Source organism: Sander lucioperca, chromosome 3, assembly GCF_008315115.2.
Source record: "Sander lucioperca isolate FBNREF2018 chromosome 3, SLUC_FBN_1.2, whole genome shotgun sequence".
NCBI lineage: Eukaryota > Metazoa > Chordata > Actinopteri > Perciformes > Percidae > Sander > Sander lucioperca.
In genome coordinates this window covers 43776624-43790173 of record NC_050175.1, presented here as the reverse complement: position 1 = coordinate 43790173, position 13550 = coordinate 43776624, and the positions used below count along the sequence as shown (strand labels likewise).

The 13550-nt window shown below is 42.6% G+C and overlaps 1 protein-coding gene across 2 annotated transcripts in view; it reads left to right on the top strand.

The window, feature by feature from the left end:
• The window catches only part of tshz3b (teashirt zinc finger homeobox 3b), a 46050-nt gene extending 33425 nt beyond the window's left edge, over positions 1 to 12625 (top strand). For both annotated transcript variants that reach the window (XM_035999799.1, XM_035999798.1), the window contains exon 3: positions 7231 to 12625. In XM_035999799.1, the coding sequence (XP_035855692.1) occupies positions 7231 to 10883 (3653 nt within the window). In that variant the 3' untranslated portion in view covers positions 10884 to 12625. The remainder of the gene's footprint in view (positions 1 to 7230) is intronic.
• Positions 12626 to 13550: the final 925 nt, after the last annotated feature.

Sequence of the window (13550 nt, the reverse complement as noted above, 5' to 3'; positions counted from 1 at the left end):
TTTGAAATGGTGCTGCATTTAATCTTTAAAATAAATGTATCTGTTTAGCTAAATAAATACAGCATGTGTATAAATACAGCACACACACACACACACACACACTCAGTGAGTTTGTCTTGTATTGGCACTGTAACAGTAACAGCAGCATGTAAATACAGTGTCAGCAGCTCCTCAGCTGAGTGGCATGGGGAGATGATTAGCCAGGCTAACACTGCTCACACACACACGCAAACACACAGAGTTGCACACAAACATTTACGGACAAACACGAGCGTGCTACAGCAGCACCTGTGTTTCAGAATAATCGCAGTATTTCAGTGTGTTGCGACGCTGCTGCAGTCACAGACAAACACACTAACTGTTGCCACTCCACATCTAATCTCCCCGCTCTCTCTTTCAATCTCTCTCTCTCTCTCTCCCTCCCTCTCGCTAACACCTCTGCCACTATGTGCTGTATATGCTAATATTATCTCAGCTTTTTTTGAAAGGCATTTTGCATATTTTGGACTATCGTGCTGTTCATTACCGCTTATCAGCGAGGAGCTAGTTCTACATAGAAATTATTTATATACAGTACATTCAGATACAGGCCTTAAAGTACATTTTAGAGGGTTATACATGTAGTAGCCTACAGTACACAGCCAAATGAAACATCAGTGAAAGCATTATATATTAGTCTACATGATTTTAGTAAACTTTTTTTAACAATAAAATCAGTCTTTGTGTTTTTTTGAAAGGTATGAAATTATTTTTGCCTTACTATTAGGGTTGGGTATCGTTGGTTTGTTTTTTTCCGATACCAGTGAACGGTGCCTGAACCGAAACTTTAAAAAAAAACGAGCACAAGACGACAGTCGGTATCATTAAAGAACGGCTTGTTTATTGTTAAGGCCATATGGTCACATTTGAAAGATCTATTTAAAATCTTATAACAATAACTTATTTCACCAGGCAATTGCTGTTAAACAACAAAAAGAAGAACCAATAGATGGCAGAAGGGTATTTCACAATAACTTTGAATGCACCATGAGCTTACGAGGTGCAATTGAATGCACCATTAAGTCCCGTCTGTGTTGTTTCTCCGACAGTGGCCCTGGTGTTTCAAAGTGCAGCTAGTCTCCTACAGTCACATATTGTGTGATATAGCCTACTGGAGAAATAACTAGCTTGAAACTTGCTGTGATAGTTTGTTGTGGTAGAATGGTAACAATGGCGTGGTGACATTTTAAACTGGAAAAAAATACAATTCTTTACAACATAGTGGTTTGATTTCAAATTGATGAAATTTGTATGTGTAGTTCACGTTTTTACTTTTTTATTTCTTTCTTATTCTTTTTCATAGTTACAGCATAGTTAGTGGTGTTACATTAATGCCAGACATTTAAACGGCCTTAAGCAATGTTACAAGAGTATTGAAATACTAAATATAAATAGGAGTTTAAAAAAACAAACGCTATCAAGTAGAGTAACTGTAATGTTGCTTTTGATTATCACAGACACCTTCTCATTTCCTACAGGACTATCATGGTGATTTGTGCAGGACTCATACAGTCGGCCGTCGGCCATGTTTCTGGCAACACGGCGTGCAAGTGGGGAAGCAATTAGTGCTTCATATTCAGATTATACTGTAAATATGTTGCAAGCATGGTAAGTCATGTAGCCGGTTGAAGTAACAGCTCCATTCGTCAGGCGCCTGGGTCGATCCAACACCTCTTGAGATCGATGGCACGCCTCGCCAATCCCAAGGCGCTCGCTGCAGACAGCCATGCCCCTTTAGCCACCCTCGATGCACACACACACACACACACACACACACACACACACACACACACGCCATCCCACCAATTTGTCTGTGCATGTCAAATCACAGTAATTAAATATTATCGATCGTAGATTCAATTAACTTCATTAATGTGGGTGGCATTGGTGATTGGGGAGGATGGGAGGGAGGGAGGGATGGAGGGATGGAGGGATGGAGGTGAAGATGGAGATTATAGGATCTCATCAAGTGGGAAATGTAAAAATATGTGGAACTAACGATTATTTTCACTGTCGATTAATCAGTTGATTATTTTCTCGATTAATCGCTTAGTTGTTTAGTCTATAAAATGTCAGAAAACAGTGAAAAATGTGGATCAGTGTTTCCCAAAGCCCAAGCTGACGTCCTCAAATGTCTTGTTTTGTCCACAACTCAACGATATTTAGTTTACTGTCACAGCAGAGTGACAAAAACTAGAACATATTCACATTTAGGAAGCTGGAATCAGAGTTTTTATTTACTTTTTTTTGAGAAAAAAAAAATAACTGAAACCGATTAATCAATTAAATCAAAATAGTCGGCGATTAAATAGTTAACAATGAATCGATTAATCTTTGCAGCTCTACATACATGTCTAAATACACTCACGCATCAGGTACATGTGAAAAAGTTCAGATGGGGGGTTGCTTTCATCTCCGGCCTGCAGACCTGTCTTCAGCTTTGTCTCAACAAAAATGTTTCCCTACATGAGACTGATGAGGACAGTCTGTGTCTCTCTCTTTCTCTCTCTCTCACACGCACACACACACACACACACTGCACGGTCTAAGCAGAAGTGTAAACAGGCAGCGCTGACGTGCCTGTGTGTCTGATAGGGCTGTGAAGTGGTTATATAAGCATGATAAACTGTTTCCTAACATCATAACATCTGCAGAGTGCATAAGTATTTCCTCACTTCACGCACATACAGGAATACAGAGACGTAGTTCAGAATCACAGCTTCGTAAGCATTTCTTGCTGTATATCCAAAATGTCCATATACGTTCATTTGACTGTTTATTATTAGAAGTACTTACTATTATAGGAAGGATTTATAATTTTGTTTAAATGTCAAGAATAGGTTCCGAATCTTTCTAGCTATCTCAGAAACTAGGGCTGCACGATTATTGGAAATAATCATAATCACAATTATTTTGGTCAGTATTGAAATTACAATTATATACCATGATTACTCATTGACTTTTGGAAAGATGTTGCATTATTGAACTTAAAAAACCTACCTAAATACTTTTCCTGTTGAACTTTCTGAATTCCCCTTCAGAACACGAGATATAATAAGAGTTCACTTGAAAAATGTAACATGCAAAAAAAATAATCGTTATTTCACGTAAGCCAAAATCTAAATTACGAGACCAATTTGTGCAGAACCCTCCCAGAAAGCACTGTGGCGTTTGCTTGCTTGCCTCGGTTTCAGCAATCTCTCCCTGCCCGTTGTCCTGAAAATTAGATCAAACCAGCTCCTACACCCTGCTGACAATTCATCTGGAACCCTCTCTGTCTCTCTCTCTCTCTACTAATTAAAAGAGCACCTGCATACCTGGTGTTTTTTGGCCCAGGCTTCTTCTACTCCAGCGGTTTTGTGTGCATGTGTGTGTGCGCGGATGTGTTTCTCCATATTTATCCCAGTATCCTGGGTCATAGTGTTGTGAACCTTGGAGCCTGGACCTAAGCCAGTAGCCTTGGGGATCATCTCTGCATGTTCACGATTGTGTGTGTGTGTGTGTGTGTGTGTGTGTGTGTGTGTGTGTGTGTGTGTGGCCCCAGTCTTGACTTCCTTCCAAGCCCTGCGTGCCTCCCTCCTCCTCGTCTCCCCTCAGTCTCTTCTCCTTCTACCACATTTATTCACGTCCCCTTTCTCCTTCTGTTCTTTGGTTTGCACTATCAATTATGTTGCCGCTTTATTTGACTGCATTAGCTATAACAATAAATACAATAATGGATAAGGTGTAGAGTGACCCTTTCCCCGTCTTGCAAAACAAAGCGAAACAATGTTTTGCCAAGTTCTGGCTAAAGAATGGAGAAAGAAAGAGTGGGGCAATGAACAGCCACTATCTTTAAACCCCTATAGGAATATTACAATGACTTTCTATTAGGGAAAAACTTATACGTCTGCTACTAAGTAAAGTGTACATTGGTGATTCCCAATTAAGGGCAGTTATCAGGGGCTATGGGGAAAGATCAGAGTAGCTCAGCTGATTGGAGCTAAAATGGAAATTTCGTTATCTTACAAAATAAAAAATAAATAAAATCGACATATTTGTGTTTAGGAGAAAAACAAACACATAAGATTAAAAAATTGGTGTGAGGTTGATTTGACATTTATTATCACAATAAACAATAAACTACCAGCTAGGCTGACTACTCAGGATGTGCTTTAGGCTCATTGTGTGGTGTGACGGCAAGCTAGCAGAGAGGTCAAATACATAGCTAGAAGGAACTGAAATACTTGTCTTAAACGTCAGTTTGTGGAGGTAGTATGAAGCCTAAACATCAACAATTCCAGTATCACTGTGTCTGGTATTGAAAAATATCCATTTCATATAATAAATAGTTCATTAAAACCAATTCATTTGTAACACATTTAGAACATAGTAGGTGGTAAGGACATTGGGGTATTTAAACTCATCCTACACGGTTGTTAGAATTTTTTTTTTTGTAACCACTACTACAGGTTATTTATTTTATGATGGCACAAAATAATGCAGGCAGCTATAGTTGAGCCTATACAAAGCAAGCCGTTGTATCAATTTATTGTAACACTGCAACTATTATATGTCAAAATGTTTCCATATTTCAACATCCTCTGCCGCAGACAAGTCCAGAAATTACTTATGCGCTTTATGCTACATGTAGGTGGATGTAGCCTACACACCGAAGTTTCAATGCGCACATACTGGTCTTGTTGGCAAAGACAATTTTCTCCCTGATCCTCTGCATGTGTCTCTATACATATCACACATTTGCAGGTACAGAGATGGGCACACACACACACACACAGAAGTGCACACCGTGTTCTTATCACACAAAGGCAGCTAATTTGAAGTGGAGTGCGTACGTTGTGTTTTAAAGGACATTTCACATTGATGTTTGGCCTTGATGAGAGCGCCAGGCTGCTGTGTTCGGCTGTTTTCTCAGCCAGAGCATTGTTCTCTTAAACAGCTGTCGTTTTGGCTGATTCAGAACAGATGGCATGTACATGTGGGTCTGCTCGGCTGCACGTATGTGCGGGCGGGTGGATGTGTCTCCGAGACAGAGTGGGGGAGCGAGAGAGACAGAGAGACGGGGAGAGGGTTAGGGTGTGTGTGTGCGCATGTTTTAAATCCATTAAATGTTAAAACATGCAGCTAAACTGCATCAAGGTTTTAAGATAGATGTACTCCAATAAAATAAAAGTCACACCCTGCAGTTTTTTTAAATTGCACATAACAGCATCTAATATAAGATAATGTGTTTTAAGTCTTTCAAATGGATCCTTTTTGTTAGACTGAACGCTGGAGCAGACTGCATGTTCAACACAGAAGTTCCTGAGATTGCCTGAAGGAAAAGAGTTGCTAGACTACAGCAGTTACAGTACAAATGGTGTGTGTGTGTGTGTGTGTGTGTGTGTGTGTGTGTGTGTGTGTGTGTGTGTGTGTGTGTGTGTGTTTGAGTGTGTGTGATGTGTGATGGGCTCTGGGATATCTGTGTCTCAGTGCATCTGTTTGTCCCACGGTGATGTTGTATCATCGCCGATGGCAACCAGTAGCCTGACAATGACAGAGACTCCTCTCTGTGTTGCTGCTGATGCAGTACTATCACATACACAAATACACACACAAAAACACACACACACACACACACACACACACACACACAAACAACTTGCAGTGCTCAGTTAGAGATGGAAGTCGGAAACAGCTGAAGTGTGTTGCATGATATGGCTGGCAGGTTGTGTAGAGATTACTTGTGGAAGCCAGTTTTTCCCCGTGTTTTCCAAACAATATTTTCACAAAACTGTAGGCATAATTCAGTTTAGTTCAGAGTTTTGTTTTCAACCTATACCTTGCGCATATATATATTTTTTAAATCTTTCTGTTAATGAGGAATTTCACCCTGCATTCTCATCATAGATACAGTATAACGCAATATCTATTGTCATGTATTTATTTAACCTTTGCGGGTCTTTGAAAATGGTAGGTTGTGATTGAATATTTGCTTCCGTGCCACACCCGTCCCACTGACCGGCTCGCTCTGTTTACATACCAGCTTAGATGAGTGATGGCCTGTTGCAGAAAGGAATGCTAGGCACAAGGCCACTGACGTTCATACACATGCTCATCCTCATTGCCAGTGTAGTTGCTAAGACAAGAGCTTTGTGTATGCATGTGCCTGTGTGCGCTTCAATTGTTATTCAGAAAACCAGCCTTCATCACAAGTTGTGAGCATGCAGCATTTCTCATCTGATGTTTTATCCTTTTGATAGACTTATTAACCAAAGCAAACATTCATAGATGTACAAAGAGGCGAGACTGTGATTTGTCTTGATACGTATTTCCTCTTTATGATTTCCATTGTACTATTCTTAAACTAGAGGGATTTGAATATAAATTGAAAGCCTCAAGCCCACTCCCTGAAGCTAAACTGTAAATAATAACTCTAAACTTTTTTTTCTAATCTTTGGTAATTGAAGCAAATGGGTTTTGCGGGGAGAGATTTGTTGCAGGCAAACGTACATACATTCATTTTTATTTACGAGGAGGCGAGGGCTGAGCAGTGTAATGAGTGAAAATGCATGCTTAATTTAAATGGCGAGTGTGTCTGTTAGGCAATGCATTAGAGTCTGCAGAAGAAGCGTAAGACATATTAATTGACAGACAGGAACCGCTGTCTCCGAGGTTGATACAAGTAATTTATTACTTCAGAAACGAATGCCACCGCCAGAATGTGCTTCATTAATTTCAAATTTAGTTTTAATTTCAAGCTGTTGCCCCTTGAGAAGAATAAGGTGGCAAGTTCTGTTTGAAGAGACATTTTTCCCCTCTCCCTCCCTCCATCTTTCTCTTTCCATCCTCCATCTCTCTCTCTGGCTGTCTCTGATTTTCTGCAGTACAGAACAAAGACCTGGGGGTGGGGAAAGAATGGGAGGGGGTGGCAACTTGATTCCAATTTGAAAACAATGTCAATGTAAAAGTGGGAAGTTAGAACATAATTACTGCAACAGTTTATGATAGGGAATACTTTGTCTGTGAATGCCATTGGATGATTGCTCTAGTATCCTCTGGAGAAAGTGTGAATGTCAGTATCTTGTGTTTCTATCAGTTTCCTGCTTGGTGAAGAAGAGTTGAGAATCTCCATCATTAGGTATGGTGTCAGTGTGGTTCTAACAGCTCTTCTCTCTCTCTCTTTGTTTTGTCTTTTTTCTGCTTGAGCAGCATACGTCCCTGAAGATGAGAAGGAAGCAGCCCTGTTGGATGAGGACCTGGATGGAGACGACTCAGCTCAGGAAGGGGAGGAGCCTGTTGCCAAGTTCCTATGTCAGGACAAGGACTTCCTTCTTAAGGACAGGCCAGGATCCACTGGCTTTCATGACTCCCCCAATGCTGCTGACTTTTCTGGTCAAGAGCTAGACAGTGAGTCTCACCTGAGCGAATCCAGTGACAGAATGTCTGATTTTGAGATCTCCTCACTTAAAAATGAGGATGATGTCCTCCTCTCTAAAGACCCCTCCAATGCCATTTCCCTATCGTCCTCCTCTGTCATGATGGCTGCTGCCAGTGCTGCTGCCCCAGTAAGTGGAGATGAGGCCATATTAGCCACAACAGGGTCAGTGGCTGACAGCCTGGAGAAGATGAAGGCCATTTACACCTCCTTCCTGACCAACTCCTATTGGTCCACACTGAATCTGAACATGAGCCAGCCCCCTGCAGAAAAACCCCCTCGCAGTCACAGCAGCAGCAGTAGTAGCAGCAGTAGCAGTAGCTGTGGAAGTGGAGGCTATGACTGGCACCAGACAGCTATGGCTAAAACCCTACAGCAGGCCTCACAGAACCACCACAGCAGACTGGGCATGGTTCAGCAACCCACAGTGGCTGTATCCACAGCGTCTACAGAACCCAACCTCTTTAGTACCGTCCAGCTGTACCGGCAGAGCTCCAAGCTGTATGGCTCTATATTCACTGGCGCCAGCAAGTTCCGCTGTAAGGACTGCAGTGCGGCGTACGACACACTAGTGGGGCTCACGGTGCACATGAACGAGACAGGCCACTACCGTGATGATAACCACGAGACAGATGGTGAGGGTGCTAAACGGTGGTCAAAACCCAGAAAGCGTTCCTTGCTAGAGATGGAGGGAAAGGAGGATGCACAGAAAGTTCTGAAGTGCATGTACTGCGGGCACTCCTTTGAATCCCTTCAGGACCTAAGTGTCCACATGATCAAGACAAAACACTACCAGAAAGTGCCTCTGAAAGAGCCTGTTACACCAGTGGCAGCTAAGATTATCTCCTCGGCTCGAAAGAGAATCCCTATGGACCTAGATATCCCTAGCTCACCAGACTCTAATGGAGGCACCACACCTAAGCCCACCTCCCTCAACGACTCTCATGACATACTTCAGAAGGTCACCAACCCTTACATAACACCTAACAACCGCTATGGACACCAGAACGGTGCCAGCTATGCTTGGCAGTTTGAATCCAGGAAGTCACAGATCCTCAAATGCATGGAGTGTGGCAGCTCTCATGACACACTGCAAGAGCTAACTGCTCACATGATGGTGACCGGACACTTTATTAAAGTCACCAACTCTGCTATTAAGAAAGGCAAACCCATTTTAGAGTTGTCCTCCCCGACCCCCACACCAAATTTAACCGCTGAAGAAAAGGTCCAGTCCGTTCCCCTGGCTGCCACAACCTTCTCCCCTCCACCTGCCCCAGTGCCTCCTCCAACCAGCATCTCCCCCACTGCCATGGTTGTGGAGATAAAAAAGGAGGAGAAGGAGGAGGAATGCACTAAAGAGTCCATCATCAACAATGGTAACAATCTCAACAAGGAGAAGAAGGCAGGAGGTGAGGAAGAGGCTGAGGAGAAGTTTGATATTTCTTCAAAATACTCTTATCTGACTGAGGAGGATCTGGATGACAGTCCAAAAGGGGGTCTTGACATCCTTAAGTCCTTGGAGAACACAGTGACCTCAGCCATTAACAAAGCCCAGAATGGAGCTCCAAGCTGGGGTGGATATCCAAGTATCCATGCTGCCTACCAGCTCCCAAATATAATGAAGCTCTCACTAGGCAACTCCGGGAAGAGCTCTCCCCTTAAATACATGTTCCCTGGAGGGGAGATTCTCTCTCCAACTGGTAAGATCCAGCCTCTCATCTCCCCTCCCAGCCGCCAGAACTCCCCGCTGCCCAAAAACAACTTCCATGCTATGGAGGAACTGGTCAAGAAAGTGACAGAGAAAGTGGCCAAGGTAGAGGAGAAAATGAGAGAGCCCAGTGGTGTTGTGAGGGGATCTCCTCTGAGACGTACCACGCCCTCACCCTGCAACAGCGAGGCAGGGGACTCAGTCCGAGGAGAGTCACCCAAAGAGAATAGAGCAGGAGGCTATAAAACTCCAGAGAATACAAGTGGAGCGGAAAAAGCAGTAGGTGATGGAACCGGAGCCAATCACAGAGATTCCAATGGAGATATTTCCATAAAGGAGTCTGTGGAGAACGGAGTGGAGTCCACTGCGGTGACATCCCCCCTTGCTACCTCCCTGTGTGGCAGTACAGCTATCATCACAGACCATCCACCTCCAGAACAGCCATTCGTCAACCCTCTGAGTGCCCTGCAGTCAGTAATGAACGTCCACCTGGGGAAGGCCGCTAAGCCTGCCTTGCCCTCTCTTGACCCCATGAGCATGCTGTTCAAGATGAGCAATAGTCTGGCAGAGAAAGCAGCGGTGGCTGCATCCACCCCACCAGCACAGACCAAAAAGCCCAGTAATGACCGCTTAGACCGCTACTTTTACCAGCAACATCTAAACAACGACCAACCCATAGATCTCACCAAAGGCAAACATGCTGACAAAAACAGCAGTAGTGGTTCTTTGGGTTCAACGGCTCTCTCTTCCACTACCACTACCCCATCCTCAATTTCTCCCTCCTCCACTGTCACTATGACCAAAGCTTCAGCTGCAGTAGCTTCCTTTATGTCAACCTCCCCTTTGAGAGAAAACGCACTGTCAGACATCTCGGACATGTTGAGGAACCTGACAGAAAGTCAGACTGTCTCCAAGTCCTCCACACCTACCAGCCTGTCTGAGCGCTCCGACATCGAAGGTGTCACACAAGAGGAGACAGAAGATATTTCACCAGCTCAGAAACGTAAAGGCCGGCAGTCCAACTGGAACCCTCAACACCTCCTCATCCTACAAGCCCAGTTTGCCTCCAGTCTGAGACAAACAAGTGATGGCAAGTACATCATGTCGGACCTGAGCCCACAGGAGAGAATGCACATCTCCCGTTTCACTGGGCTTTCAATGACTACAATATCCCACTGGTTGGCTAATGTCAAGTACCAGTTGAGGCGAACCGGTGGCACCAAGTTCTTAAAAAACTTGGATTCAGGTCACCCAGTGTTCTTCTGCAGCGACTGCGCCTCTCAGATCCGCTCACCATCCACCTACGTCAGCCACTTGGAATCCCACTTGGGCTTCCGTCTGCGAGACCTGTCCAAGCTTTCTGGGGAGCAGCTGCTCAGCCAGATTTCACAGCAACGTCATCAACGCCACACCAAAGGACTATCTGAAAAACTGCTCTCTAATCTTCACTCATCCAGCCACCCTTTACCCTCCTCCTTACCCACATCCATTCCCTCTTCCTTACCCATCTCCCTGGCCTCGTCCTTAACCACCTCTCTGCCCTCAATTGAATCCCCGTCACCCTCCCCCGATGACGACGATAGTGGGGCTGTGTATCAGTGCAAGCTCTGCCACCGGACTTTTGCGAGCAAGCATGCGGTTAAGCTTCACCTGAGCAAGACTCATGGGAAGTCCCCTGAGGACCATCTCATGTATGTGTGTGAGCTGGAGAAACAGTAGCACTGGCTGGAAGACAATGCTATGTTCTTTTGTAATGGCTCACTCTGTATTGCTCTGTCTCTCTTAAGCCTTTCACAGACATTTCTTTCAAAGAAAAGAAAGGATTATTAATGTGATGGAACTGCACAAAGATGCCATACTACAAACTACTGTTTTAAGTTTTGGCACATGGTTTTCAATTTTGTGTTGTAGCAGTTGTTTTTTTAATTCCTTTTGTCGCTGTGTGAGGTAGACTCACTCTGACCCAAGACACTATTTTAGTGATTTCCTTTGACAGGAATAGAGTGACTTTTTTCAAAATGTGCAGATCGGGGCTGTTGTCATTGAGAAGATACAGTATATGAAGGTTTAAAAAAAGAGATTCTAAAATGAAGTGGTGTGTATTTTGAAACTTGTGTAAATGGAATTAAGTTCCTTTATATTTTGACATCACTGGGATGTGATAAGCTGCATGCATAAATGAAACAGTTTAGTTAAACATTTTATAACTAAATCTGGTGCACTTTCCATGATTTATTTGATTGTTTGTTTTCACTCTCCCGCTCGCTCTCTTTATTTTCTTTTAGGTTTTTTGTGCTGGAGTCAGCATTTAAAATTTAACCCTCTGAGTACGTCAAAGCACTTCTACACCTAAGATCCAAACACTATTGACTCACGATTTAAGATTGTGAATTATTGAAGCTATTGTGAGAATTAAATGGACAAAGTGTGCATTGTGTCTGCAATGCCTGTTTCCCAGACATACAGTATGTTGAGTCTAATCCTAGACATGAAAGCATTTTTTCAAAAGGAGATTCTCTATTCACTGCAAGGGTTTTCATCACGGGCTTAATATTTGTTTGAGATATGTTCACAGGACTTAACACAAGCATTTTACTATGTGGTAAAAAAGGAGAAAAAAAAGAAGAAATCTGAAGTATTTTACTTTGGTCGATCAAGGACCTATATTAATTCAGGTCTGTGTAAAATATGTATATACAAAAACATTAACTAATTCCTGTCTAAATTATGCATACTTTCTATATTTTTTAATTTAAAAGGATTATGACTATCTGCTGGTGCACAGTATATGAAGACATGAATAAAATTGTTTTGCACAATAGTTTTATAAATGTGTTATTTAATCAAAGGATACGAAAAAAGATAGGTAGCAAAAGGATGACAACAGGTGAATCTTTTTATTCCCAACTCGTGCTCAAAGGGTTAAAGGCTCTTTTTACCAGACACTACTCTACATGTGCCGCTGTATGAACACTAAAAAGATATTAAAGGTTGTACAAAAAAGATGTTACTTTATAAAGATATTTCACATGTAAACTGTTATTTATAAGCACTCTTGGTTGTTTCATATCGTTGAATGCCTTTTCGATTGGTCCTATTATTTTGTTCTGTCTAATTGCGCTGCCATGATTCCACACTGCAGCTTTATCTTTTGGAGATATGAAAGGTAACCATGGTTACACTAACCTCTTGAGTGACAAGTTCTGCTACATTTTTGGCAGTTAATTTGCTGAAGTAACTGACAGCTGCCAGAGTAGAGAAATAAAAAAAAAATCCTTATGTGTAAAATATCGGCATGTAAACAGCACAGATACTGTAATGCATTCTGTGCCGTTAGTCTTTTTCCATTTCGTTCTTTCGTTTTCTGTTGTTGTTGTTCTTGACAATGAACCCCCATTATATGACTTCATATAACCTTGTTTTCTACTGCAGCATTAAAACATGGAAACAGTTTTTTGCAATAATGTGTGTGTGCATCGTGTGTGTCATGGCTATCAATTATGTGTGTGCTGTGCAGTCCCTAATGAGCACATTAGACTGGGAGTGTGTCAATGTCTGTCTGTGGCGAGCTGTAGACTAGTTTACAGTGAGTGGCAGCAGCGGGGCTGTGTGGGAGACACACACACAAACACACACACAAACACACACACACACACACACACACACACACACACACACACACACACACACACACAAACAGACACCATCATTGTTGGGCTTTCCCAGTAGCCTTTCCTGTTGTCCTAGTGGGTTAGGCATATATATGGCATATATAAGACTGAGCCTGCAACAAAAGGCCTCAGAAACATTAAACCAATCAAAATGACAAAAACATGTTTTATCATTAAGTGGGGGCAGTGGAGCAATCAAACAACTGAGCTCCATACTCCACATCTATCTCTTTCCACACGGGATATGGACGCATATAAAGACACACACACACACACACACACACACACACACACACACACACACACACACACACACACACACAAACACACACACACTTCCATATCTCCAGCTCTATAATTACCTCCAACGTCCATTTTGTGACTACTTTCTGCAAGGTAAGACACCTGGGAGACATATTTGTTTAGGCTTCATGGGAGATGACAACAATGCTGACAAGATGAGCAGGTCCTTTCAAGTGTTTATTTATTCATAATTTTCCCTGTCCATAGCTGTGATTAAATAGGAATTGTATCACTATCAATCTGGTGATATGTTCTGCACAACAATATGATATAGATAAAGCAGATGGAACGACGAGTTAACGTTCACGGGAGGAAGTGATCTATGAGAGCTGACTTCTGTCCGAAGATCTACATGAGAATCGGTATATGTTCAGTACAGAGAAGGGGATGAGAACACAGAGGTAGGGTTTTA